Source organism: Orcinus orca, chromosome X (assembly GCF_937001465.1).
Source record: "Orcinus orca chromosome X, mOrcOrc1.1, whole genome shotgun sequence".
NCBI classification, from domain to species: Eukaryota; Metazoa; Chordata; class Mammalia; order Artiodactyla; family Delphinidae; genus Orcinus; species Orcinus orca.
Genome location: NC_064580.1, coordinates 12,280,594 through 12,305,906, shown reverse-complemented (window position 1 = coordinate 12,305,906; position 25,313 = coordinate 12,280,594). Strand labels below are relative to the sequence as shown.

Here is a 25,313-nt window from a genome sequence, read left to right as displayed (position 1 = left end):
TCTATTTCTGTTTTGTAAATAAGTTCATTTGAATCATTTTTTTTAGACTCCACACATAAGTGATGTCACATGATATTGCTCTTTCTCTGTCTAACTTACTTCACTTAGTATGATCATCTCTAGGTCCATCCATGTTGTTCCAAATGGCATTATTCCATTCTTTTTTATGGCTGAGTAATATTCCATTGTGTGTGTGTGTGTGTGTGTGTGTGTGTGTGTGTGCGTGTGTGTGTATACACCACATCTGTTTTATCCATTCATCTCTTGATGAATTTTATTTGCTAAATGTGACAACTCTGTCCCAATTTTAAAGGACTAACCTGAGCAGGAATTCAGTATAGAAGGCTGAATCAGGACAAAAATTAACTTCAGCTTCTTGCTCACTATGTATTGTTCTATTTTCTAAATTACATTGCCTGGATAACCACCTTGAGCTCTACCTGACTTTGTCTGCACTCAGGGTCAACTGTACCTTATTCTGCCTCTTCTGCCTTCTCCGGAGCCGCAGAAACTCCTTGTGCTGCCTGGAGACAAAGTTCACTGCTGCATATTCCAGTAAGGCTGCAAACACAAACAGAAGGCACACTGCCATCCAGATGTCAATCGCTTTTACGTAGGAGACCTGAGAGAGAGGGAGAGACAGAGACACCGTGAAAACTTGTGGGGAAACCAGGCTCCTTATGGTGTGAGCAGCAGAATAACGTCATTTCCCTTCATCAAGGATTATTTTCTAGGCTTTCCTTAAGAAAGTGCTTAAGCGTTTTCCATCCCACTTTGCAGATTCTGGGCAGAGCAGTGAAAGTTACATGCCCCCCTGCCCCAGGCCCTTGTTCCATTTCTCTCAGTATAGCCCACCTGCTCAAGTAGCCTCATCCCTGAGACCAGCTCCAAAGGGGACTACAAGAACTGCCTTCGTGAAAAAAAAGAAAGAAAAAACTTTGAGGTAAAACAGTGGGTGCTACTCTTGAAACTGCTCATTTCCTTCTATTTTTTCTTACCATTTAAAAACTCATTAAGATAATTCCAAAACTTGGATGAGAAATAAACTATATCTGGCTTTGGGTCCTTCAAAAACCAATTTGTAATTTCCATTCAGCTTTTGATCCTAACTGATGCAGAAACAAGTTTCTTCTTTTTTTTATTGAAGTATACAATATTATACAAGTTACAGGTGTATAATATAGTGATTCACAATTTTTAAAGGTTGTACTCCATTTGTAGTTATTTTAAAATGTTGGCTGTATTCCCCTTGTAGCTTATTTTATACATAATAGTTTTTACCTCTTAATCCCCTACCCCTAAATTGCCCCTCCCTTCTTCCCTTGCCCCACTGGTAACCACTAGTTCGTTCTCTATATCTGTGAGTCTTCTTTTTTTTTTTTAACATCTTTATTGGAGTATAATTGCTTTACAATGGTGTGTTAGTTTCTGCTTTATAACAAAGTGAATCAGTTATACATATACATATGTTCCCATATCTCTTCCCTCTTTTCTTTATTGTTATAGTCACTAGTTTGTTGTATTTTTTAGATTCCACACATAAGTGATATCGTACAGTATTTGTCTTTCTCTGTCTGACTTAGTTGCACATGGCAAAATTTAGTTCTTTTTTATGCTGAGTAGCATTCCTTTGTGTGTGTGTGTGTGTGTGTGTGTGTGTGTGTATACACACCACATCTTCTTTATCCATACATCTATTGATGGACACTTAGGTTGCTTCCATATCTTGGCAATTGTAAATAATGCTGCTATGAACACTGGGGTGCATGTATCTTTTCGAATTAGTGTTTTTGTTTTTTTCAGATATATACCCAGGAGTGGAATTGCTGGGTCATATGGTAGTTCTATTTTTAGTTTTTTTAGAAACCTCCATACTGTTTTCCCTAGTGGCTGCACCCCTTTTCTCCACATCCTCGCCAACATTTGTTATTTGTGTTCTTTCTGATGGTTGCCATACTGACAGGTGTGAGGTGATATCTTACTGTTGTTTTGATTTGCATTTCCCTGATGATTAGCGATGTTGAACATCTTGTCATGTGCCTGTTGGCCATCTGCATGTCCTCTTTGGAGAAATGTGTATTCGGGTTTTCTGCCCACTTTTTTAATCAAGTTGTTTTATTTTTTGGTTTTTTTGGGGTTTTTTTGTGGTACGCGGGCCTCTCACTGTTGTGGCCTCTCCTGTTGCGGAGCACAGGCTCCGGACGCGCAGGCTCAGTGGCCATGGCTCACGGGCCCAGCCGCTCCGCAGCATGTGGGATCTTCCCGGACCGGGGCACGAACCCGTGTCCCCTGCATCGCAGGCGGACTCTCAACCACTGCGCCACCAGGGAAGCCCAAGTTGTTTGTTTTTTTTTGATGTTGAGTTGTATAAGCTGTTTATATATTTTGGATATTAACCCCTTATTGATCATATCATTTGCAAATATTTTCTCCCATTCCATAGGTTGTCTTTTCATTTTGCTCATGATTTCCTTTGCTGTGCAAAAACTTTTAAGTTTGATTAGGTGCTCCTTGTTTATTTTTGCTTTTATTTCCTTTGCTTTAGGAGACAGATCCAAAAAAAATATTGATGTGATTTATGTCAAACAGTGTTCTGCCTATGTTTTCCTCTAGGATGTTTATGGTTTCTGATCTTATATTTAGGTCTTTAATCCATTTTGAGTTTATTTTTGTATATGGTGTTCTAATTTCATTCTTTTACATATAACTGTCCAGTTTTCCCAGCACCACTTATCAAAGAGACTGTCTTTTCTCCATTATATATTCTTGCCTCCTTTCTTGAAGATTAGTGGACCATAAATGTGTGGGTTTATTTCTGGGCTGTCTGTCCGGTTCCATTGATCTGTGTGTCTGTTTTTGTGCCAGTACCATACTGTTTTGTTTACTATAGCTTTGTAGTATAGTCTGAAGTCAGGGAGAATGATTCCTTCAGCTCTGTTCTTTCTCCAGATTGTTTTGGCTATTCGGGGTCTTTTGTATTTCCATACAAATTTTACAATTATTCTCGTTCTTTGAAAAATGCCATTAGTATTTTAATAGGGATTTCATTGAATCTGTAGATTGCCTTGGGTAGTATCATCGTTTTAACAATATTAATTTTTCCAATCCAAGAATGTGGTATATCTGTCCATCTGTTTGTGTCATCTTCAATTTCTTTTATCAGTGTTTTATAGTTTTCTAAGTAGAGGCTTTTACCTCCTTAGGTAGGTTTATTCCTAGGTATTTCATTCTTTTTGATGTGATGATAAATGGGATTGTTTCCTTAATTACTCTTTCTGATATTTTGTTGTTAGTGTATAGAAAAGTAACAGATTTCTGTATATTAATTTTTTTATGCAGCAATTTTACCAAATTCATTGATGAGCTCTAGTAGTATCAGGTGGCGTCTTTAGGATTTTCTATGTATAGTATCATGTCGTCTGCAAACAGTGACAGTTTTACTTCTTCTTTTCCAATTTGGATTCCTTTTATTTCTTATTTTCTGATTGCAGTGGCTAGGACTTCCAATACCATGTTGGATAAAAGTGGCAAGAGTGGGCATCCTTGTCTTGTTCCTGATCTTAGAGGAAATGCTTTCAGCTTTTCACTGTTGAGTATGATGTTAGCTGTGGGTTTGTGATATATGGCTTTCATTATGTTGAGGTTAAATAGTTGTAAACTATCACAAATCAAGATATTCAACCAAAGTAAAATATCAGGGCTGTAGCCTTGGGAAGGTATCTGGTTAAAAAGGAAACTTTTATGACCCTTCTGTGATTGGTTGAGTGCTTTGTACATCTTATTTGATAAAGCAGATTCTGAAAGCAAATACTTTTTACTTGCAATGCAAAGTTCCTTTCATCTCACTCAACTTCCAATTATTTTTTTAAACAGGAGGGGGAAAATAATTAGATGAAGTTGTAACATGTTGGACCACAGACTACAAACGATTCTTATTCAACTGCCTATGTGAATGTGTACTATCTAGTTCTAATTTTTAAATAGGGTTTCCTGTTTTTTGATAGTTGTTACTGAGTGTTTGCCATCCAGAATTTATGCATTTTACATATATTAATTTTCTAACCATTATGACAACTGTATTACCCCCATTTTCTGGTGAGGAAAGTGGGGTACAGAGAGGTTAAATTATTACCCAAAGTGAGAAAGCTAAAAGGTGGCGGAGCTAAGATTGGAATTGGAACCCAGTCTGACTAGTGAATCTCCTTTCTGGACACACACAAACATACTACTAGGATTATACCTTTTGTACCTTGCATTTCCCTTTGACCTTTATAGTGAGCATTTCCCATGTAATTTAACTTTCTTCTAAATCATAATTTCCAGTGCTTGTATAATTGTCTATACCATCATTAATCATTCTGTATGATAGGGTATTTAGGTGATTTTTAGTTTCATTTTATGCTACTGTAAATTTGGGAGCTATGAATATTCTTCCCCCCCCACCAGATATTTAACTATATCTCTGATTATTTGTTAGGTCAATTTTTAGACTGGGATTATGGGAGTAAATGCTAAGAAAATATGCTCCTGACTTAGAAAGTTAGTAGGAGCATAGAGGATGTAAAAGCAGAGACTCTAGAATGAGATGCCCGAAGTAAGAAACACTGCTCTGTTGTTACTCTAACTTTGCCAAATTGTTTAACCTGTCTCTGCTTCCCCTCCTCATCTGTATAAAGGAAAATAATAGTAGCTATTTCGTAGAGTTATGTGGATAAAATCACTTAATGTATGCAAAGTGCTTAGAATAGTGTTTGGCACAGCGTAAGTACTATATAAATGTTTGTAATTATTTGACTACATAAGGGTGTGATTTTGTTAATAGAAAAATCTTGGAAGAGACAGAAAAATCAACAAGGAAAATAAAAACTGCCCACTGTCCTAATATATTCCAATTATTATTTTTAAGGTTACCACCTGCCTTGCACTATTTGTCTCCATCAATCTGAACTACTTGGCAGTCCCACATATGTTGTGACAAAGTGGTATAGCACCTGCGATGCTTATTCTCAGTCTTTCTGATTAACAGATGACTCAGAATCCTTCGTGACTTGGCTTGGATACCAGCTCCTCTGGGAAGCATCCCTAACCTTCCTACTTTTGTCTCATCTGGGTTGGGGGCCACTTTTCCTTGCTCCCTTATAACTCTCTATTGAGCCTGTCTGTTCTTTTTCAGTCCAGCAGCTTCCCTGACCCAACCACTAGACTCACTAGACTGTAAACTTTTTTTTTTTTTTAAGAAAGGTCCTGTGTAGTATTACTCTTTGTATCACCACCAGCCCAGGACCTGGCAAATAGTGAGTAAACATTAGATATGTGGGATGGATGGATAAATGGATGATTGAATGACAGAAGGAAGGAATGAAGGAAATAGCTGGCCATCTTTCCATTTTTGTACTTTAACTTCAACAATTCTTTACTATATAACATTACCCACAATTGCACATACTGGATATTTCTGAGAGTGGACTGTTAGTGCATTTAAATTCTCTCAGCTCACCAAGCATTCCTGGAATGTTTCTTTCCTTAATAAGCAATAATTTTCTTGTATTTGCTGTCCTGGAGCAGTCCTATTCTCCTGTAATAATCGAACATTACCAATCACAGCATTCCGGTTATATGTTATTCAGATGGCCTTTGAATGTTTTAAGACCTAATAATGAGAAGAATTTGTCAGTGCCTGATAGATGTCCATACCAAAAGCTAAGTGCAGTAGAACTCACCATCATTCCTCCCCTTGCTAGTGTTTACAGCACTCAGTCATTTGTAAACCTTTCCCCCCTCTCCTTCTAGCCATCAGCAGGCCAGGCACGTATTTGGCTTCTTTTATAACTGCTCATAAACAAATCCTTTCAGTCTCTTAATGATTTTGGTTGGTCTCCGAGTTTCCTCCAAATCATGATCATCTTTCCAGCATTGAAGTGCTGGCATTAACTGCATTATTCACACGGATTTAGGTGGTGTTGTGAGACATCTATTACATATGATGGGGTATCCTTCAGTGCTGGTCTCTCAGGATTGAAATGCCTTTTTGTTACTTCCATCCAGCTCTGATGTCACATTCTCTCCCTTTGGCTGCTAATTCTTAGATGTTTTTACCTCACATTTTTTCCTGTCACATTATTTTTATGATTCCTGGGCTTACATGAGCCCTTCCTGAACTACATTACTACAGTCTTGCAAAACAGTTTTCAAATTAATGAAGCTCTCAAAATGCTAGTATGATTCATTTAGTGTTATCTCTCCAGGTATATTTAATTCAGAAACATAAACACTGAGGGCCTACTATGTGGAAGGCACTGTAGTAGGTGCTGGTGGGAGGTGGGGCAGAAATACAAGAATAACTAAGATGCACATTGATTCTTCCCAGGACTCCCCAGATGATACCCCAGGGGAACCTGTTCATGCTGTGCTCCAGAAAGCATCATTTACATAGGTCAGGGAGCAGCAAATTAGGACCTATGAATCGAATCTGCCCCACCACGTTCTATAAATAGTTTTATTGGAACACAGCCATACTCATTCATTTATATATTGTCCACGGCAGCTTTTACAGTAAAATGGCACAGCTGAGTAGTTGTGGCAGAGACCATATGGTCTGGAAATCCTAAAATACTATGTGACCCTTTACAGAAAATGTTTGCCAGCCCCTGACATAGACTGCAGTGTTGTCTGGTTTGTCCTGGGGATGTAAATCTTGGTGGCCCTGTTTGGTGCTTGAGAAAACCACGGTCTAGTGAGGGAGACAGTCAAGTGAACATAAAACTGATACAAAGCAGATGGTCCCATGTGCCAAAGTAGAGGAAAAACCAAAAGGTGGCTGGAAGATGTGGGGAGTTCAGTAGTGACAGGGAAAATCAGAAAAGGCTTCGTTCCTGGATGGCGTGGCATTTGACTTAGGGCTTGAGGAAAGCCAGGACTTTGATGGATGGAAGAAGCTATGAAAGCAAAACCATGAAGATGGGAGAGAATAGGTGGGCTTGAGGATGGTCAGCAATCCAGTGACTGGGATGTGCTGGGTACCGGGGAAGTGCATGGTGAGGTATGGACAGGTAGGCTGGGCCAACACAACTTCCAGGCAGAGGCATCTGCGTTTCAGACTGCTTGGAAAGATAAGCTAATTATGGTTTTGAGGTGGGGTATAGATATATAAGGCCTTTTCTAATTAGCTTGGATTTCTTTGTCTCAAAAGCAAGAGTCTTAGCAAAAGTAGACATTTTCCCTCCATATAGAAATTTACCTTCTCTCCTGACACTCTCAACTCTACACAGGGTCAGTTCTCTTCCAAGCTTTCTAACAACATCTCTGAATCCTTTGCTGAATCTTCTTCGATTTCTTATCTGTGGTCCTTGAACTCTTTCCTCTTCGATTTTCCCTGTATCTTCAGGTCCTCAATAAATTCATCCACTCCTATAGTTTCTCTCTCTCTCTCTCTCTCTCTCTCTGTGTGTGTGTGTGTGTGTGTGTGTGTGTGTGTGTCTCTCCCATAGCAGAGATTGGCCAAGTTCTTGTGAATCCCATTTCCTCTTCCTGGGACACCAGTAAACAAGATTTTCCAGCTCAGCTGGATCCCCAGTGGAATGTGGGCAGAAGTAATATACACTGCTTCAGGGCCTCTGAAATCTCCCAGGAGGTCATTAGGACTTAACCTTTCTGCAGCCACCTTGGGTGTCACTCATCTAAGATGGCAGTGCCATAAGATGGGAGAAGCCTGGATCCCTAAAAGACGCAGGGCCACCCATTTCACAGTGGAATGTAATAGGAGTGAGAAATAAATTTTTATTGTTTAAAGCCATGGAGATTTCAGGGTTTTGTATTTCCAACGTTCCCAAACCCATCACTCAGTCCTGACCTCCTGACCTCTCATCAGTATTCTTGTGCTCATTATAAAAGGCCCAGTGCGGGGTGGGGGTGAGGTGGTGGTGGTGGTGGTATTTCCCTGGTGGTCCAGTGGTAAAGAATCCGCCTTACAATGCAGGGGATGTGGGTGGTTCCATCCCTGGTCAGGGAACTAAGATCCCATGTGCCGCGGGGCAACAGGTTACACTGGGACAGGCCAGGTAGTCAGTGCTGCCACCATCCTTCTCTTCCAAGGAAATCTGATTTTCCTGGCATTAAACAGCAGATAGTAAGCCCGTGTGCCACAACTACAGAGCCCACGCACCCTGGAGCCTGCGTGCCACAACTAGAGAAGAGAAAACCCACATGCCATAACGAAAGATCCCGTGCGATAACGAAGATCCCACATCCCGCAACTAAGACCCGACACAGCCAAAAATAAATAAATAAAATAAATTAAAAAAAAATAAATTAAAAAAATAAAAGGCCTGGGAAATTCCCTGGCGGTCCAGTGGTTAGGAGCCCGTGCTTCCACTGCGGGGGGCATGGGTCTGATCCCTGGTCTGGAAACTAAGATCCCACAATGCCGTGCAGCATGGCCAAAAAATATATAAAAAGGCCCGCAGTTAGGATTTGCAAAAGCAAAATCATTAAATGCCCCACCTTCCCATTCACTTCATTTGAATCTTGCTTCCCACTGGCAACACTAGTTTCACCATTAGTTCTTTCCTCGCCTTCACCTCTATTCAGTCTGTTGCAAAAGCTCAACATTGACTTCTGCAAAGCACCCTTAGGTTCACCCTTTTCTCTCCATTCCAAAGATGTCACTGCAACCCTGGCCATCAACGCTTACACCTGGTTATTATAACGACTTCCTAACTGATCACCCTGTACCCAGTTCCTCCTCGTGGCACTTTATCCTTTTGCTTCTGCCAGATTTAATTTAAACACCAATTCATTTTGCAGCACATCTTGAGAACTACCGTGGCTGCCTAGTATAGGCTCTAGTATCCAAGATCTCACACAGCATGTGTCGACCCTAGTTATTCAGTCTTATTCCACTCTTTCCTAACATGAACCTTGTGCTTTGTTTAAGCAGTTCTTCTTACCCTGAGGAAGCCAAGTCCATTCCTACTGAGAATCTCAGTCATTCTCAGATGGGTGTAATTTTGCACCACAGGAGACGTTTAGCGATGTCTGGAGATATTTTTGGTTGTCACAACCAGGGGGAGGTGCTACTCGTGTCTAGTTGGTTGAGGTCAGGGATGCTGCTAAACATCCTATAAAGCACAGGACAGTCCCCACAGTGAATAGTTATCCAGCCCAAAATGTCAGTAATTCTGAGATTGATAAGCTCTGAGATAGAGAAAGCACCCGCCCCAGGCCTGGTTCAGTGGTCCTGAGCTGGGGCTGATGTTGCCGTGAGAGGACACTTGGCAATGTCTGAAGGTGGTTTTGGTTGTCCCACCTGGGGAGTGAGGTTTTGCCACAGGCTTCTAGTGAGTAGAGGCCAGGGATACTGCTAAAAAGCCCAACAATGCATAAGACAGCCCCCATGACAAAGAATTATCCAGCCCCAAATGTTAATAGTACGAAGGCTGAGAAGTCTTGGTTTACACTCTTCTCCCAGCATAGAAATTCTTCCTCCCTTTACCTGCTTTCTCTACCTATGTATTTCCAGGTAATTCCTCAAGGAGTAGCTCAGTCTCCATCTCCAGAGTGATGCTTTCTCTGCCTATTCTAGCCCACAGTGGTCTTACCCATCTTTAGGATTTGTAATGCACTGGTAGTTAGCATCAGACAGTTGAGTGTTTGCTTCATGTTTGCATGTTTTATCTGCCTAGTTAAAGTATAGGATGCTTGGAGGATAAAGACCCAGGGATGTCTTTTGTATCTACACCCCCCAAGAACAAGTCTTTGTGCATTGAGTAAATGCCCCATAGTTTCTGTTGACTGACAAGTTATTCAAGCTGCATATAAATTCAAATTCCTTTCACAATCACTAAAGGGAAAAAATTTATCTCACGTCTTTTAAAGCCAATAGCTGATGATATTAAGATTACTCTAGATTTATTTTCACTAAGGGAAAGAAGAGTAGTTATTCTGCTGAATTTACAATTCCTGTAGTTTACAAACATATCTGGTGAAACAGTAGAGCCAGTCAAGTTGTTTAGGTTTTTGTGGCACTAAATAAACATTTATCTGATATTTGAACAGACCAGTTAGTTGATGGAGTTTAGCTCATTACTCAGTTACTTTGGCATCATGTTGACATTTCTTAGAGATACTTTTCATTAGTGTTTTTTTTTTCTTTTTCAACACTATCTAGGTATTTTTGAAAACCTTGGCAGTTTTTCATGAGGAAATTTTTTCATTAATTATATACTGAGATCAGTTTCAAAATGGAAAATCAAACCATGAATTTATTTACTTTAGTCCCATAATTTGTTTTGTCTACATTCAAAGACTACACCATTTCCTGCGTCATGAAGCCAGTTGTTCATGGGTTCGGCCATTTTCTACCCAGTGTTTATCCCCATCATAGAAGAGTGGCTCGTCATTGTATAAGGATTGCCTGAATGTCCTTACAGCTTGGGTACCCTCTCCATCCCTCATGGGCAAGGCACTGCCATTTGACAATGTGCCAACTGAAATATATCCACATTCGCATCCCCTAGGCTGACCCCAGAGAGCTGAGACATTCCTCTAGCAGCCAGCCAAGGAGGATGGGTATGAACACGTATGAAGAGAAGTTCTCTCCAGTAGAGAAAAATCACAAATGACTGTGATAAACCAAGTATTTTTTTAATAGAAAAGAGACAAAATGGAATTTATAGGACAATGTCAAAATACTAAGATATTTTTCTTGCTTTAAGTGGAATGATGTCTCACACCCACCTGCTTGAGTCAGTGTTTAATTATTCTCAGAGTATGCATACAATCCACTGCTAAACCAGAATAGAAGATTTTCTGCTCTGTACAGTACAGTTTCTTTTCATCCAATTTAGAAGGACAAATCTTAATTAACCCTGATTAATGCAGCTGTTGAAATGGATACCCGTTGGTTACAGTAGCCTGACCTGCGCTTCCATTACGTGGGACAGAAGCCTTTGGTAGCTCCAATCAATCGTCTTTTATTGAGTGCTATGAAGTACACCACCACCCTCTCCATCCTCATTTTATGGGGGAGAAAAATAAGTTTATTAAATGCATGTCTAAATCTTATACAAGTAGTAAGCAACAAAGATGGAAATGAGAATTCTGGCTTTGACTTTCTGTTTTGTCTCTTACCTACGTTCAGTCATGGTAAAAAATATCATCAGAAAAAATATAAGCAGTCGAATTAATCCTAGTGCCAGAGATTCATGGTGTTGTACAATTTTATCTTTACAATTTCACTGCCAAGTTGCCATTTTTATTGCCTAATTAAAGAGCTCGCATCTGCCGTTTAACGCCAGGAAAATCACATTTCCTTGGAAGAGAAGGATGGTGGCAGCACTGACTACCTGGCCTGTCCCAGTGTAACCACCGCACTCCGTTTTCTCTCCATGTCTTACACTCTTGCTAGGTTCTGGGTAGAGTACTGAATAAACACAACTCTTGTAAGGGTGCTGTTTGTAAAAAGAGCCATTGGGTGGCAGTGCCTCCAAGCCCGTACCTGCAGGAACCAACTAGTTACCAAGGGCATTCCTTAGACCACAAAGCTTTCATCAGGACAGGACCTGAACAACCTCAGGGACCAAATAATTTGGGTGTTGGGTGGCACACAGGTCTAGTTAGCTGATATTATTTCTTAAGATGAATAAATTTCTCTCCATTATGGTGGTCAGAAAACTGTTCAAAGTTGCTTGCCAAAGCACACTCTCCGTGTGAGTTTTGTGAGTGGAGAGGCAAGAGAAGGGTAGAACTGCCAGCCTCAGAATGCACGAATAATCCTAGGTGACAGCTACTGTTAGAGGCATCATAGGGACACCCTGGAAGAAGGCAGTCCCAAGGCTCAGCTTTCTGCAAATGTAGGTGTCTGGGGGAGGGAGGCAAGGTGAGGAAGGAGTGGCATCTGGAGGAAGGGGAGGGAGCAGGGCTGGTGGGGCTTCTTCCCTGTGCTGCGTCTGCCACATGTCTCACCATATTCTCAGCTGATGGACAGGAATACTGATTCCTTCCATAGTCTGCTTCTGGTGGCTGCACCTTCAATGACAAAAGAAGTGCAGTATATTGCTTCTTAGGCAAGGGCAGGAATAAGGAGGGAGTTGGGAGTCAGGAGCAAATTGCCCAGCTGTGTAAGAATAACCACGATGAAGAAAAGAGCCAGTTGGATGATATCAGTTTTGGAAAGGCAACCAAAGGCTTTTGGTGGATAATGAGATGATGCTCCACTTAATAGGTATCTGTGTAGTCAGTGTGTGTGTGTGTGCGTGTGTGTGTGTGTGTGTGTGTGTGAGAGAGAGAGAGAGAGAGAGAGAGAGAGAGAGAGAGAGAGAGAGAGAGAGAGAGAGAGAGAGAGAGAGGAGAGAGAGGGAGAGAGGGAGAGAGAGAGAATCAGGGAGAATATGAAGACGGGAAAAGGAAGGAAATGATCCAAGGATCCCAGTGTCATGGGGTCACTGAAGGATTGCATAAGACACTTCCGGTAAATCTTAACACTCATTTGGCAGATTGTGGACCCTCAGTCACATTGGTTTGCCAGGAATGAGCTCTTGAAGATATTACATAATTCAAAGCTTGCATAATTCAAGGCAATTTTCCCTAGAGGAATACATAAAAAGTAGAATTTGGTTGTATTTCATGTTCTGTGCATGCATTAAGACTTTATTAGTATTTTTACATTGCCCTATTTCAAACTCACACAAGCTAAGCTCACGTAAAATGGCATCTCGTCGTAGCGAGCACTCCTATATGTCAGGGGGCCTGTGATGTGCTGTTACGAAAACAAAACAACGAACTCCCACCACCATCATCAGTGAAACGCTTTCAGCCACAGAACTCTAGGAGTTATCTCTGTGATATAGATAAGAAAGCTGAGTTTACTCTTTAACTCTAGCAAGATCACACGGCAGAAGAGTGGGTGAGCTGCTCCTCACATCTCCTCTGGCTTGACTCCACCCTCCGTGCTTTTCTGGCTCCCTGACCCCTGAGGGAAACCGTCCCCAGGGAGTGAGTCGGCAGAATTACTCACAGACTGTGGTTTCACCAGATGACAACATCTGATGTGAAAGAGGTGAGAGAGTGCAGGCAGCGGGCTGGGCGAGCTCGAGACAGCACAGTCACACCTGCACCCATGGAGCTACTATGAAAAGAAATGTGGGAAAATGAGAGAGAGCTACACTGCCCTTCATCTGCTTTCTCAGCCACGGGTGCTGTTTCCACTTCTTTATTTACTCCCCCACCCACCTCGTCGCAGCTTCAAATTTCATTCTTATGAACAAGGAAGGCGAGGAGGGAAGTTTAATAAAAACCGTCCAGTCTCGTTCTCTGACTCAGGCTGAAGGAAAGGCCTTGGGATGGCGGCTAGGGTTTGTAGCGATGACAGTGGTTTTCTCCTGTCCTCCGTCTGCTGCTGCCCAGAGAGGGGGCTGGATGGGAGGGGAAATCTGGAGAAGCTGAGTGGTCTCCACCCCCTAGACTGGGCTCGTTGCCTTATGATTTCCAAGTCGGCTGCGCTCCCTGGAGTAGCATGAGGAGGCCAGATCAGGAAGGCAACGCGGGCCAAATCTCTCACCCCCGACCATTTTTGCAACCCTGAACCTTAGCAGAGTGAGCAGGCAGGCCACTGCTGGGTATGTGCGGGCTCTCGGTCATCCCAGAGCAATCACGATGGCGGACTTCTGACGCAAGCGGACTTCTGAGATGCTCGGTGGGGTGGGTGAGATAGGTGAGCAATGGACGATCCTGGACTACAAACGGTGGCAGGCTTAGAAGCCCATTCCAACCTGTAGTGATAGAGAAGCCATTTCCTCAAGAGCACCTGGGATCCTGTGATGACTCTGGGGCGCAAAGAGGCTTCTCCACGTGCTGAGCTTCCCTGCAATGCACCTGAATCCTCTGAGCCCTGGGATGCCACAGCCTGGGGATGAGGACGGATGTTCCTTTGGTGGAGGGCAAGAGTGTTTCACAACTGAGATATTAATATCTATTGAATGGCAGTCAGTGGTAGCCAAGAAGCTTTACCACCCACGCCCTGGCCTGTGGCCTGGTTTCGCTTCAGCTCTGCACTTTAATGTTAGCTCATGGTGCAGGCAGCAGGTGAGTGAGGAGGGCTCTGCGGAAGCCACCTTGATAGAAACCTTCCCTTCTTGGCCTGAGACCCTGGGCGCTCATGCCTGGGGCATGGCAACCTCAAGCTCCTGAAGTGAATCAGGCCTCCATCATGTTCAAGGTTACATATGGGGAGAAGAAAACAAGAAAAAGAGCTCCAGGTCAATCAGAGGCCTGGAATTAACGTGGTACAAGAGCCTCTGGCTGGGCTGCTGATCTCACTTTTTGTTACTGTAAATTACCCAAGAGCTGGCCTCCACTGTGTCCATTTCCTGTAGCCGAGCAGCATTTTGATGCAAGTCAGTTCCATGCCTTTCTCCTCACCACAAAAACCAGAAACACAAACCACCCGCTAATAATTAGCTACTTATTTGCACTAGATATGAGCCTGCAGGAATCTGTTCGTAATTAAAAAGAAATCCTACAGCCTCTTGAATAAAATGACACAAATAGATAAGCAAGCTCTTTGAAGAAATTAAAAAGACCGTGCTATCAGGAGGCATTTCTGTATTTCAATATTGAATTGTACAGACTGCTAAAAAAAGAACAAAAGATAAATTGTGAAAGTGGAAAGATTTGGGTTGGGCTTATTGAGTACATCAATTTCTAATACATCAGTTGCATATATCTGCTTCAGAGAGTTTAGATGAGTCCCAGTCCCTTGATGGAAATCAATCCTGTAGCATTACAGAAGCTAAGAAAAGGAGGCAGGGCTGTGATGGAGAGAGCAGTGAGAAGATGCCAGGGATGTGGGTCTTGGCTTTGCCACTGGCTGACTTTGCAAAGGTGGCCACGTCATTTCACCCTTCTGGGCCTCAGTTTCCTTCTTGGAAATATAAAAGGGTTGGATGATCATCTCTAAGGTTTCTGAAAATCTATAACTCAAGGGAAAAAGAAAGTGATGAGGGAGGAAACTAAGTCGGTAGCAGGATGGGGTCCCAATCTCAAGGTGATCAGGGCCGTGAGTGCACGAAGCGGCCTTCTGGCTCTCTGCTGTGCCGTCTTAACAACCTTCAGTGTCATCCAGTAATGTGTATTCATTGAGCACCTCTGTGTGCCGGGCAGCACCTGCCTAAAATGGAGAATTCCTTGCTTAGAAACAAATTGTATTGATGAAAACATTTACCTGCATAAGACTATGTGTAGCAGATGTACTGCAATTCACCAGCAAATTGAGTGAGAAAGTCTCCTGTAAGCCATCAGCAACTCACCTCAAGCCCTGAACCTTGCTGCTTTTCTGCCTGAGAGTTGTTTTTTTTTGTTTGTTTGTTTTATTTTTTGGCACTTTAATAACTTTCTCAACTTGCATACAAGGAAGCTTAGAACACTCCAGGGGGACGCCTCTCAACCATAGAGGGATGGGAGTTAGTGGATAAAGACGCCGGATTTCCAGTTACTTGGTGGGATAAATCTGATAAGAATTCTATATGGTTTTTCAGAGGATCCCCAGCAGGACTGAACCATTACTTGCCATCCATGGTAACTGGCTCAGTAATAGACTTTATTGGCTTTTCTCCTTTCCTTGTTTACACTCCGTACTCTCTCACTTGTCCTTCCTGAGGCCCCCTCCCAAATGAACTATCTGCACCCAAATACTTGTTATGGGGTCTGTAGTTTACTGAAGCAAATGGCCCAAAACTAAACTTAGATCAGGGAAGGCTGACACAAACGTGATGCCTGTCACATCATGCACCGTTTAGAACCAGGATAGCAACCAACCACAGGTCCTCCTGAAAATTCCTTTCCTATTGACAAAAGCCCTATATCTGGCTGGTTTCCTCATCATCAGTGAGAATGGAGTCTCAACACAGTTCAAAAACCAATCTGGAGAAGTAAGCATCAAATCAATTTGGGATCTATATTACCCATGTCATTTAACACCCATCACTTCCCTTTTTGCTCTGCACATCTAATTTTAAATTGACAAATTACAATTGTGTAACTGTAACAGAAACTAATTTCCAATCTAATACTATGCAAGAGTCATCCCGCATATACCAACCCTCCTTGGGTCAGGGAAATAACGAGAGCAGCTTATTCGTGGAAACATCATAGAAACTGTTCCATGCTAGCTATGAAGTTAGTTAGGAAGATTGAATCACAGTTATATTTTGAGCCTAAAAGGATATAGCTATTATGAAGGTACAAATTACTCCTTGTTGGAAAATGGAGGGAACGAAACGTGCCCACCCAACTGAGAAGGCATCTTGAAACCGAAAAATGAGGGAGGCAGCTCCATATTATTAATGAATCCGTTTATTATAGGGTAACCTACTCACAGGGTGGGAGCGGGATCAGGCAGACAACGATCCAGAAGCATTTGCAGCTGCACTCCACACGGCCAAGGGGCCCCTGGGACAATTGTATAGTTAACCTAGGGTATGGGGGTAGGTGTTTGGAAATAGGACGTGCATTCCTAAGTCAAAATTCATGAATGGGTAACTAGTCTAGTGGGTTCTAGGAATAAGTCAGCAAAGATTTTCATCATTTTTTGGGGACTAACGGAGCATAGAGGCCACCTGGTCCTAATGATTATTAAACAATATCTATTAGCTACAAAGCCCCTGACAGAGAAGGGCTTTACTGCACAGTACAGTCCTGGGTAGGGTCAGTGAAAGGACACGAGAAACTGTAAGGGCCCAAGATGGCCTCAGTTGTGCTAACAGCCATACACTCCTGTTGACAGGACATCAATTAAAAATGTTAATAACGGGGGGTAGTGGTGGGATGAACTGGGAGATTGGGATTGACATATATACACTAATATGTATAAAATAGATAACTAATAAGAACCTGCTGTATAAAAACTTTTTTTTAAATGTTAATAGCATTACACTAGAAGACCAATGAAGACTTTGTTTTACTAGCGTGTGGTAGGCAGCCTTCTGAAGTGGACCCCAGTGATTCTTGCCTCCCGGTATTCATATTCTTGGGTAACCCCCTCCACGTGACTGTGGGCTGGACCTAGCAACTTGCTTCTAACATACAATATGGCAAAAGTGAAGGGAGGTTACTTTCACGATGAGGTTATAAAGGCTGGAGGTCTGTCTTGCTTGCACTTGCTTTCCTGCTGGCATTCTCTCTGGCTCTCCTCACTGCTTGCCTTAGTGGAGAGGGCTGCCTGGCAAGGAGCTGAGTGTGGCGTTCGGTCAACAGTCAGTGAGGGACTGAGGCCTCAGTCCAACAGCCCAGGAGGAACTGAATCTTGCCAAGAACTACTTGAGTGAGCTTGAAAGTGGATCCTTTTGTAGTTGGGCCCTCATGTGAGACTGCAGTCCCAGCTTACACCTTGATTTTAGCCTCCTGAGAGACCCTGAAACAGAGGTCTCAGCTCAGTTGTGCCTGGACTCCTGACCCATAGAAACTGGGAGATTAAAATGTTGTTGTTTAAGCCACTGAATTGGGGCGGGTGGGAATTTGTCAGACAACGGTAGATAACTCATATGTGGTGTCTTTAGGAGAGAGAGGGAGAGAGAAGAGAGAAGTTGTTTACTTTGGGCCTCATGAATCTAGAATTTGGTAAGATTTGATGATTTATTTTTGGACTTTTTAAAGAGGAAAGTTTAATTAAGAAAACTAGTGAGATATCTGTGAGGATAATCAGTATAAGAGAACAAGAACCATAATATATCTTTTAATCTATTCATTCAAATAAGATCCCTGCTTAAACATGTATCAAGTAGCTATTGAAAATCAATTTACCTATGCTGGAGTCCAGGGGTCAGCCAACTATTGCCCATGGGTTAAATCAGTCTTGCTACCTTCTTTTGTAAATTAAGCCATGCCCATTCTTTTACATATTGTCTGTGGCGCTCTTATTCTCTACTTAAAGTGGTAGAGTTGAGTAGTTACAACAGGGATCTTACAGCCCAAAAAGCCTAATATGTTTACCACCTAGCCCTTTACAGAACATTTTTTTAATGAACTCCTGATCTAATCATATATTATAATTCAAAGTAACCACTATCCAAGGCAGTCTGAATTAATAACTTTTCTCTAGATTTTGGTTAACATAGAAAATAAAACTGGATAGTTCATAATCCAGAACATTCCACTGTAGGATTTTTATTTCTGGAATTACCTACATTTTCTCTCAATTTTGTGTTTCCAATACAGATATAGGGTCCCAAAATGATTTGCATATTTTTAGCAGTCAGTCAACAAATGATTGTAAACTGTTCCCCATGTGCGAGATGCTGAGAGATACACAAAGATAATTGACATTTGGTTCATTCCTTTCAGAAACCTGCTTTACAGAGGTAAAGAAAGACAAGAAAATAGATGATGGCCATGTACTCTAGCAATCCTGGGTTGGCGTGGTGGTAAAATCCATTAGCACCAGTGTTCGACTTTGAGGGTCCAAATCAGGTCTTGCTTCTTCCTACCTGTACACTTTGGGCAAGATACTTAATCTCTCTGCGCCTCAGATTTCTCAGTTGAAAAATGGGGACAATAATGAAGGCCATCTCATAGATTTGGTGTAAAGATTGAGATACACATGAAATAACAAGCGTGTAGTGCTTAGAACTGGGCCCAGTACCTCGCAAGTTCTCAAACACGTCAGCTCTCATCACCATGGTGGAGTTGACTTCTTGGACTCACGTCCTGCCATTAGAGTCAATGCCTTGAGTACTGCAAATTAGTTAGATTAATTAATAGTTTCATCCAATTTAGGTTCTTCATTAAAGTTAAATGTGGGAGTCAGTCTCGTGTGACTTCTTTGTGGATGGAAGCACTTAAGAGATTTCGAGCAACTGCTGTATCTTGAAATCAGTGCTATCACTGAGGGCTAATTTTCCTGCTACTGGTCTTGTTTTAAAATTACCCTTTGGCCTGAAATGGCTCGATTTTACCTTTAAATCCCAAACCGAATTTTCTGAGAACTGGGAAAAATTATTCCTGTGGAATTTTAGATAAACAGGATGCAAACTATATTCTCTCAGATGCTATTTAGAGAATCATTGATGTTTTTATAATTCATAATTGAATTTGATCTTTTCTATAAACTTTGGTTGAGCTTTATCCAGTATTATGACTCACGGTGGTAATATTGAAGGCATTTCGTTTATGAGTAACAATATGAAAATGATAAATTTGCATAACTTTGCCCAATTTTCTCTAACATTCTGAGGCGTGTTGTCATCATGAACAATTAGTATTATGTATGTTGTGTAGGGTACATTGATCTTTCAAAAATATTTCAATATATAATTCATTCTGTCTCCACATACTATAGTTATGCAGATACTGAGTTCAGAGAGCTTGAGAGATTTTCCTAATGTCAAAAAAACAGTTAAGAACAGAGCTAGGTTACTCAGCCATAAAAAAAAAGAAACAAAATTGGGTTATTTGTAGTGAGGTGGATGGACCTAGAGAATGTCATACAGAGTGAAGTAAGTCAGAAAGAGAGAAACAAATACCATATGCTAACACATATATATGGAATCTAAAAAAAAAAAATTGGTTCTGAAGAACCTAGGGGCAGGACAGGAATAAAGACGCAGACATAGAGAATGGATGTGAGGACACGGGGAGGGGGAAGGGTAAGCTGGGACAAAGTGAAAGAGTGGCATGGATATATATACACTACCAAACGTAAGGTAGGTAGCTAGTGGGAAGCAGCCGCATAGCACAGGGAGATCGGCTCGGTGCTTTGTGTCCACCTAGAGGGGTGGGATAGGGAGGGTGGGAGGGAGGGAGACACAAGAGGGAGGAGATATGGGGATATATGTATACATATAGCTGATTCACTTTGTTATACAGCAGAAACTAACACACGATTGTAAAGCAATTGTACTCCAATAAAGATGTTAAAAAAAAAAGAACAAAGCTAGACCTGGAACAGGATTCTTGGTCTAATCTTATTTCCACTGTAGTGTCACATATTCATTCTAGTTTTAACACTTGAAATATTTTTATTGTATTGTAATTCTTTCAACATTTTATTTCCTAGTGTCTTAGATCTAACCATTAATTGGAATATTTGATTAACCAGAATGCTTCCTACAATACCTATTTCCAGAAAATTTATGCCTCTGGAAAGGGTTTGAACCAGATGTTCTCTTAGACCCCTCCCGATTCTTTTGTCTTTGATAATTGATAACAGATTTCTGTCTTATTCACTAAGATGATTTTTGCCATTCAGCAGTGCTGTGGATGGTCAAAGACTGACTATATGACCCCCTCCCCTAATTTGAGGATTTGTTGAGTTCAGTATTTGCCTGGTTGTCCTCGCTAATTCTCCTATGGTGATTGAATCTATTTAGAGTAGTTTGCAAAGGGTAGATGACAGAATACTAATCATAGAAATTTAGAGCTGAGACAACTTTCTAGATCAACTAATCAAATTCCCTCATTTTTCAGATGAGGAAAGGCAAGGAAAAGGGGAAGATTGTATATGTCTGCCTGCCATGCATTTTGCAAGCATAATTAAGCATGGTGGGGGAGGGGGTATTCAGAAGAGATAAGTAGCCACTAGCTCAAGATACGGATTAGCAGGCTTCCATTTGGGGATGAACATATGTCTTGAAAAATTAAGTTGATACAGTCAGTCACTACTCATAGCAAATTACTTGAATAAAACCAATACTCAACTTAGACTGGCCTAATTGCCTGGAATTTCTATTGCAGAAGGGAAAAAAGGACTGAGGAAGTTTCTGAATGTTGGAGCCAGAGCAGTGATATGAGATTAGTGGCTTCTTCTGGGGCAGGGTACAGAATAAGGGATGTAGAAAATGCTGGTGATAAACACTGACCGCTTTGCCATTTTTCCTGGTTCACCTGGGCTACTGACCACATCTGAGTACCAATATGGTAGACCGCCAATGTCTGGATGGGAATCATAGGACTTGTTTGGAAGACTACCTACTTGCCAGACACCTCCAGTCTATCCTTAATATTTTCTTCGCAGTGTCTCACCCCCTCTCTCCAGTCTCTTTCTCTAAGAGGAATTCTAAAGAAGGGAAAGTTATGGAGATATTCATCCATTCATGCAACAAATGATTATGAGGTCCTTCTGTGTGCCAAGAGCTGTCAGGTCCTGAGAATGCAACAGTGAACAACACATGCTCTCTGTTCTTAAGGACCTTGAATGCCTATTGACAAGTAAATAAGCAATTATAACACAGTGCAAGAATTGTTAAAATAGCAGGAAGTACAGGTGCTAGAGGAGCAGATAGGCAAAGAGCTTATCTGGGCTTAGGGTGTACCTGGTTTGAAAACATGTCTCAGAGGAAATGTCCAGTAAGTTGAGACTTGAAGCGAGCACAAATGGAAGACCTCATACTGTAATTAATGAGGAAGATCTAACTGACATTTTCTGAACTCCCTAAAGAATATGGCTTCTTTGTAAACACCCACGGAATATTCACCAAAATCAACCAAGTATTAGACTACATAGATGATCTGAATAAATTGCAAAAATTGGGAATAGTACAGCAAACATTTTCTCATGATAATATTGCAAAACTAGAAATAACAAAAACAAGAACAACAAAGCTCAGAAAATAAAAAGTCTTTTCTTTCTGGGGGAAAAAGGAATTTCTCATAATCCTTGAATCAAAGGGGAAATACAAACTGAACTTGCGTAGTATCTAGAAACTTGTAATAAAGCTATGTATTATAATTTGTAAGACATAACTAGAGCTGTACTCAGAATTTTTATATTAATTAAAAAGGAAGAAAATTAAGATTCATAAGAGACTACTTTGTTCAACTTAAACGTATATATTTCAAAACCTGGATGGAATGGCCAATATTGTAGAAAAATACGATTTACTGAAAGTGATCCCAGAAGAAATTTTTTTAAAAAATCAAGTAGACCATTTCCCTGGAAGAAACAGAGACATTCCTTCAAGGGCTACATTCTTCAGCATATAGATAACCATATGATAAGTTAATATGAAGTATTTTAGTATTAGATTTTCTAATAACAAATTATTGCATTCTTGAATAAAATCCCACTTGGTCATAACTTATTATTTTTAATGGCTTACTGAATTGTTTGCCACACAGAATTATTGTGTCCATTTTCCTAAGTAAGACTCGTCTGCAGTTATCTCTTGTTTGTGTGTGTGTGTGTGTGTGTGTGTGTGTGTGTGTGTGTGTGTAATCTTTTTGGGGAATTTTGGCATCACTGTTAGGTTTGCTTTATGATTTAGAAGTTTTTCTTTCATACACTAGGTTCTGCAATAGACAAAACAGATTAGAATTATTTACTTTCAAGGTATACTAGAAATCCTCTGTGAAATCATCTGGACCTGTGAAATCTAATATGAAAAACTATAAGGTCATCTACTGATATGCTAAACAGATATTTGTAAAATTCAACATAAATTCTTAATAAAATATTTAATAATACTAATTTTTGGAAAATATGTATGCAAAAGCCAGAACTATGTTTAATGGGGAAACACTGGTAGAATTACAACTAGTATTAGTAACAAAACTGTGGGATGCCAACATTACCATTATCATGTAACATTGTACTAGAGGTTGACATTAAAGCATTTAGGCAAAAGAACTTAACTGGAGGTATAAAAATTGCAAAGGTGGTGGTAATCTAACTACTTGTGAATGACAACAATCTACCTGGAAAACCCAAGAGAATCAACTGATAAGTCCACAAGAATTAAGATAATTCAGTAAGATAGCAAAGTATAAAATTAATATATAGAAATCAAAAACTTTTATTCATATACAATAAAAATATTTGCAATAGAAAAAGAATAAAATATTTGAGTAAACTTGAAATATGTTAAGAATGCAAAAGTTGATTTGAACAAATGAAAAAACATTCCATGGACTTGTGTAGGATGGCACAATATCATTTAAGTTTTAATCCTTTTATGGGTTAAATTTGTAACTATAATGTGTTCCTGATAAAAAGATGAAATGTTGACCTGTTGAGAGGGATACAAACTTAGGACCTGTGCCTGTGGAAGATGGGGTCAGGGGAGACTTTTTTTTTTTTTTTTTTTTTTTTGCGTTACGCGGGCCTCTCACTGTTGTGGCCTCTCCCGTTGCGGAGCACAGGCTCCGGATGCGCAGGCTCAGTGGCCATGGCTCACGGGCCCAGCCGCTCCGCGGCATGTGGGATCTTCCCGGACCGGGGCACGAACCTGCGTCCTCTGCATCGGCAGGCGGACTCTCAACCACTGTGCCACCAGGGAAGCCCAGGGGAGACTTTTTTATTACCTTGTACGGGTATTTATGCAAATGCATTACCTGTTCAGAAAATTAAATATTTTTATTAATCAGGTACAACTAAACATCTAAAGCCTGAGCATTCATATATATTTTGTTTGGTGCCTGAAATTCTTACTAGGATAATTTCTCTATTTTTAAGTCATTATTCACATTTAAAATACAGTTTTGAAACTGAGTTAGTTTAAGTGAATTGTGTTGTCCATCTTTCTGTGCAGTAATATATAATTTGAAGTTAATGTGAAAAAATCTGAGCTGAGCTTTCTGGAACTCTGGAATCAAGTTAAATCTGTCCCTTTAAGTAAAATTGTCTTGTTGATCGTGAATTTTCATTAATAGGTCTTTGTGTGTGAGTGTCTGTGTGTTTGTGTGTGTGTATGCATGCACGAATGTATGTTTTGTTCTGCTTCATGAATTTTAGAGATAGATCTTAGAATGTATAATTCTCCCTCATTTATCACAAGTCCCCAAATGGACTTACAGTGACAAACTAGTGAGTATCCAGGAAAGCGATAAATCCCAGCCGTCCTGGCACTTCATTTCTTTCTACCTACCCCCTTTCTCAGATATGATATGGAAATTAAAAGTGATAAACTATTTATATTACTATTATGTTTATTGGCACAGAGTTGCAAGTTTTAATAAATCATAGACTTAATATTACTCAGCTCAAAACTTATTAGTAATCTCTGAAAATGTACTTAATTCTTAGATTGGATGATAATCGATAAGTCTTTTCTATTTTAAAATTAAGTTTTAGCAGAGCTAAATACTTCCTAGAATTTATTATTTTTCTCTTGGCATAATTTTCAACTATAGAGTTTTTCCCAGATGAGTTAATTTTTCTGGAATTATTTTTTTGTTTTGGAATTCAATTTCTCTGATCATCCAGCTTGTCCAGAAATTGACAACTTTTCTTTGATCAATACGAGCCATTCTCTTATATCAAGAATAACAAGAACTCGGGCTGCCAATGTATTTATTATCTCAGTACAACTAAAATGATGGGAATGACAGTATACTGCCAAGTTTGAAGGTCATATTTGATCCTTTACCATGACACCTACTTGAACATGCCCTCCTAAATATCATTAATGGTAAATGAGACAATTTGAGGTTTTTTCCTTCCACAGATGGAAAATGCTCCTTTCCCAAAGTGTGTAAATCAGTCTCATGAAAGTATCTGTCCATTCATTCATTCATCCCTGTAGCATTTTTGAACATCAATGAAATACAATGTTATCCACTGTGCTCCTGGCACCATATTAAGGGCTAGATATTAAAAAAAAAAAATGAATGAGACAGGGTCCTGCCATCAAAGAATTTATAGTCTAATAAAAGAAACAAAGAAATGCTATGAGCTTTTCATTTCATTACAGTCAATGAAATTTGTATCTCTATCCAGGACCTTCTGTTAACTCCATACTTGTATATCCAATGCCAACGAACATTGGTGTCTAATGAACATCTGTGCTAACCGGCTGTACCTGCAGTCTTTCTCACGGTCACATTGGTTGGTAGCTCCATCATTCTAGAGGCTATACTAAAAAGTTTAACTACTTTCTTTCATTTAAGTTCCATATCCAATCCATCAGGAATTTCTGTTGGTTTTACTTCAATATACATCCACCAGAATGTGGCCATTTTTTCATCTCCCCACTGCCAGCCACTGGTCCCACTCTCTATCATCTCATTTGAATGACATAGCAGACTCCTCACTACTATCCCTGTTCCCTCCCTTGTTCTCCCAGAGTCTATAATCAACAAAGCAGCTGCAGTAACCTTTTTAGAACATAAACCATATCATGTTGCTTCTCTGTTCAAAACCTTCCATGGCCCATATTTCACTTAGAATATAAGCTGGAATTCTTCTAGTGGTCAACAAAGATCTACACGCTCCATCCACAATAATTACTTTCACCTCATCTACTATTTTCCCCTTTACTCTCTACTCCAGAGGCACTGTCTTCTTTGTTGTTCCTGCCTTAAGAGTCTTTGCACTGACTGTTCTCTCTGCC

The 25,313-nt window shown here is 40.5% G+C and overlaps 1 protein-coding gene across 1 annotated transcript in view; it reads right to left on the bottom strand.

Moving 5' to 3' along the window:
* Positions 1-25,313, bottom strand: part of GLRA2 (glycine receptor alpha 2) — a 199,333-nt gene that overhangs the window by 35,736 nt on the left and 138,284 nt on the right. Inside the window, exon 8 of the mRNA XM_049704454.1 lies at positions 473-622. Within this exon, the coding sequence (XP_049560411.1) occupies positions 473-622 (150 nt within the window). The remainder of the gene's footprint in view (positions 1-472; positions 623-25,313) is intronic.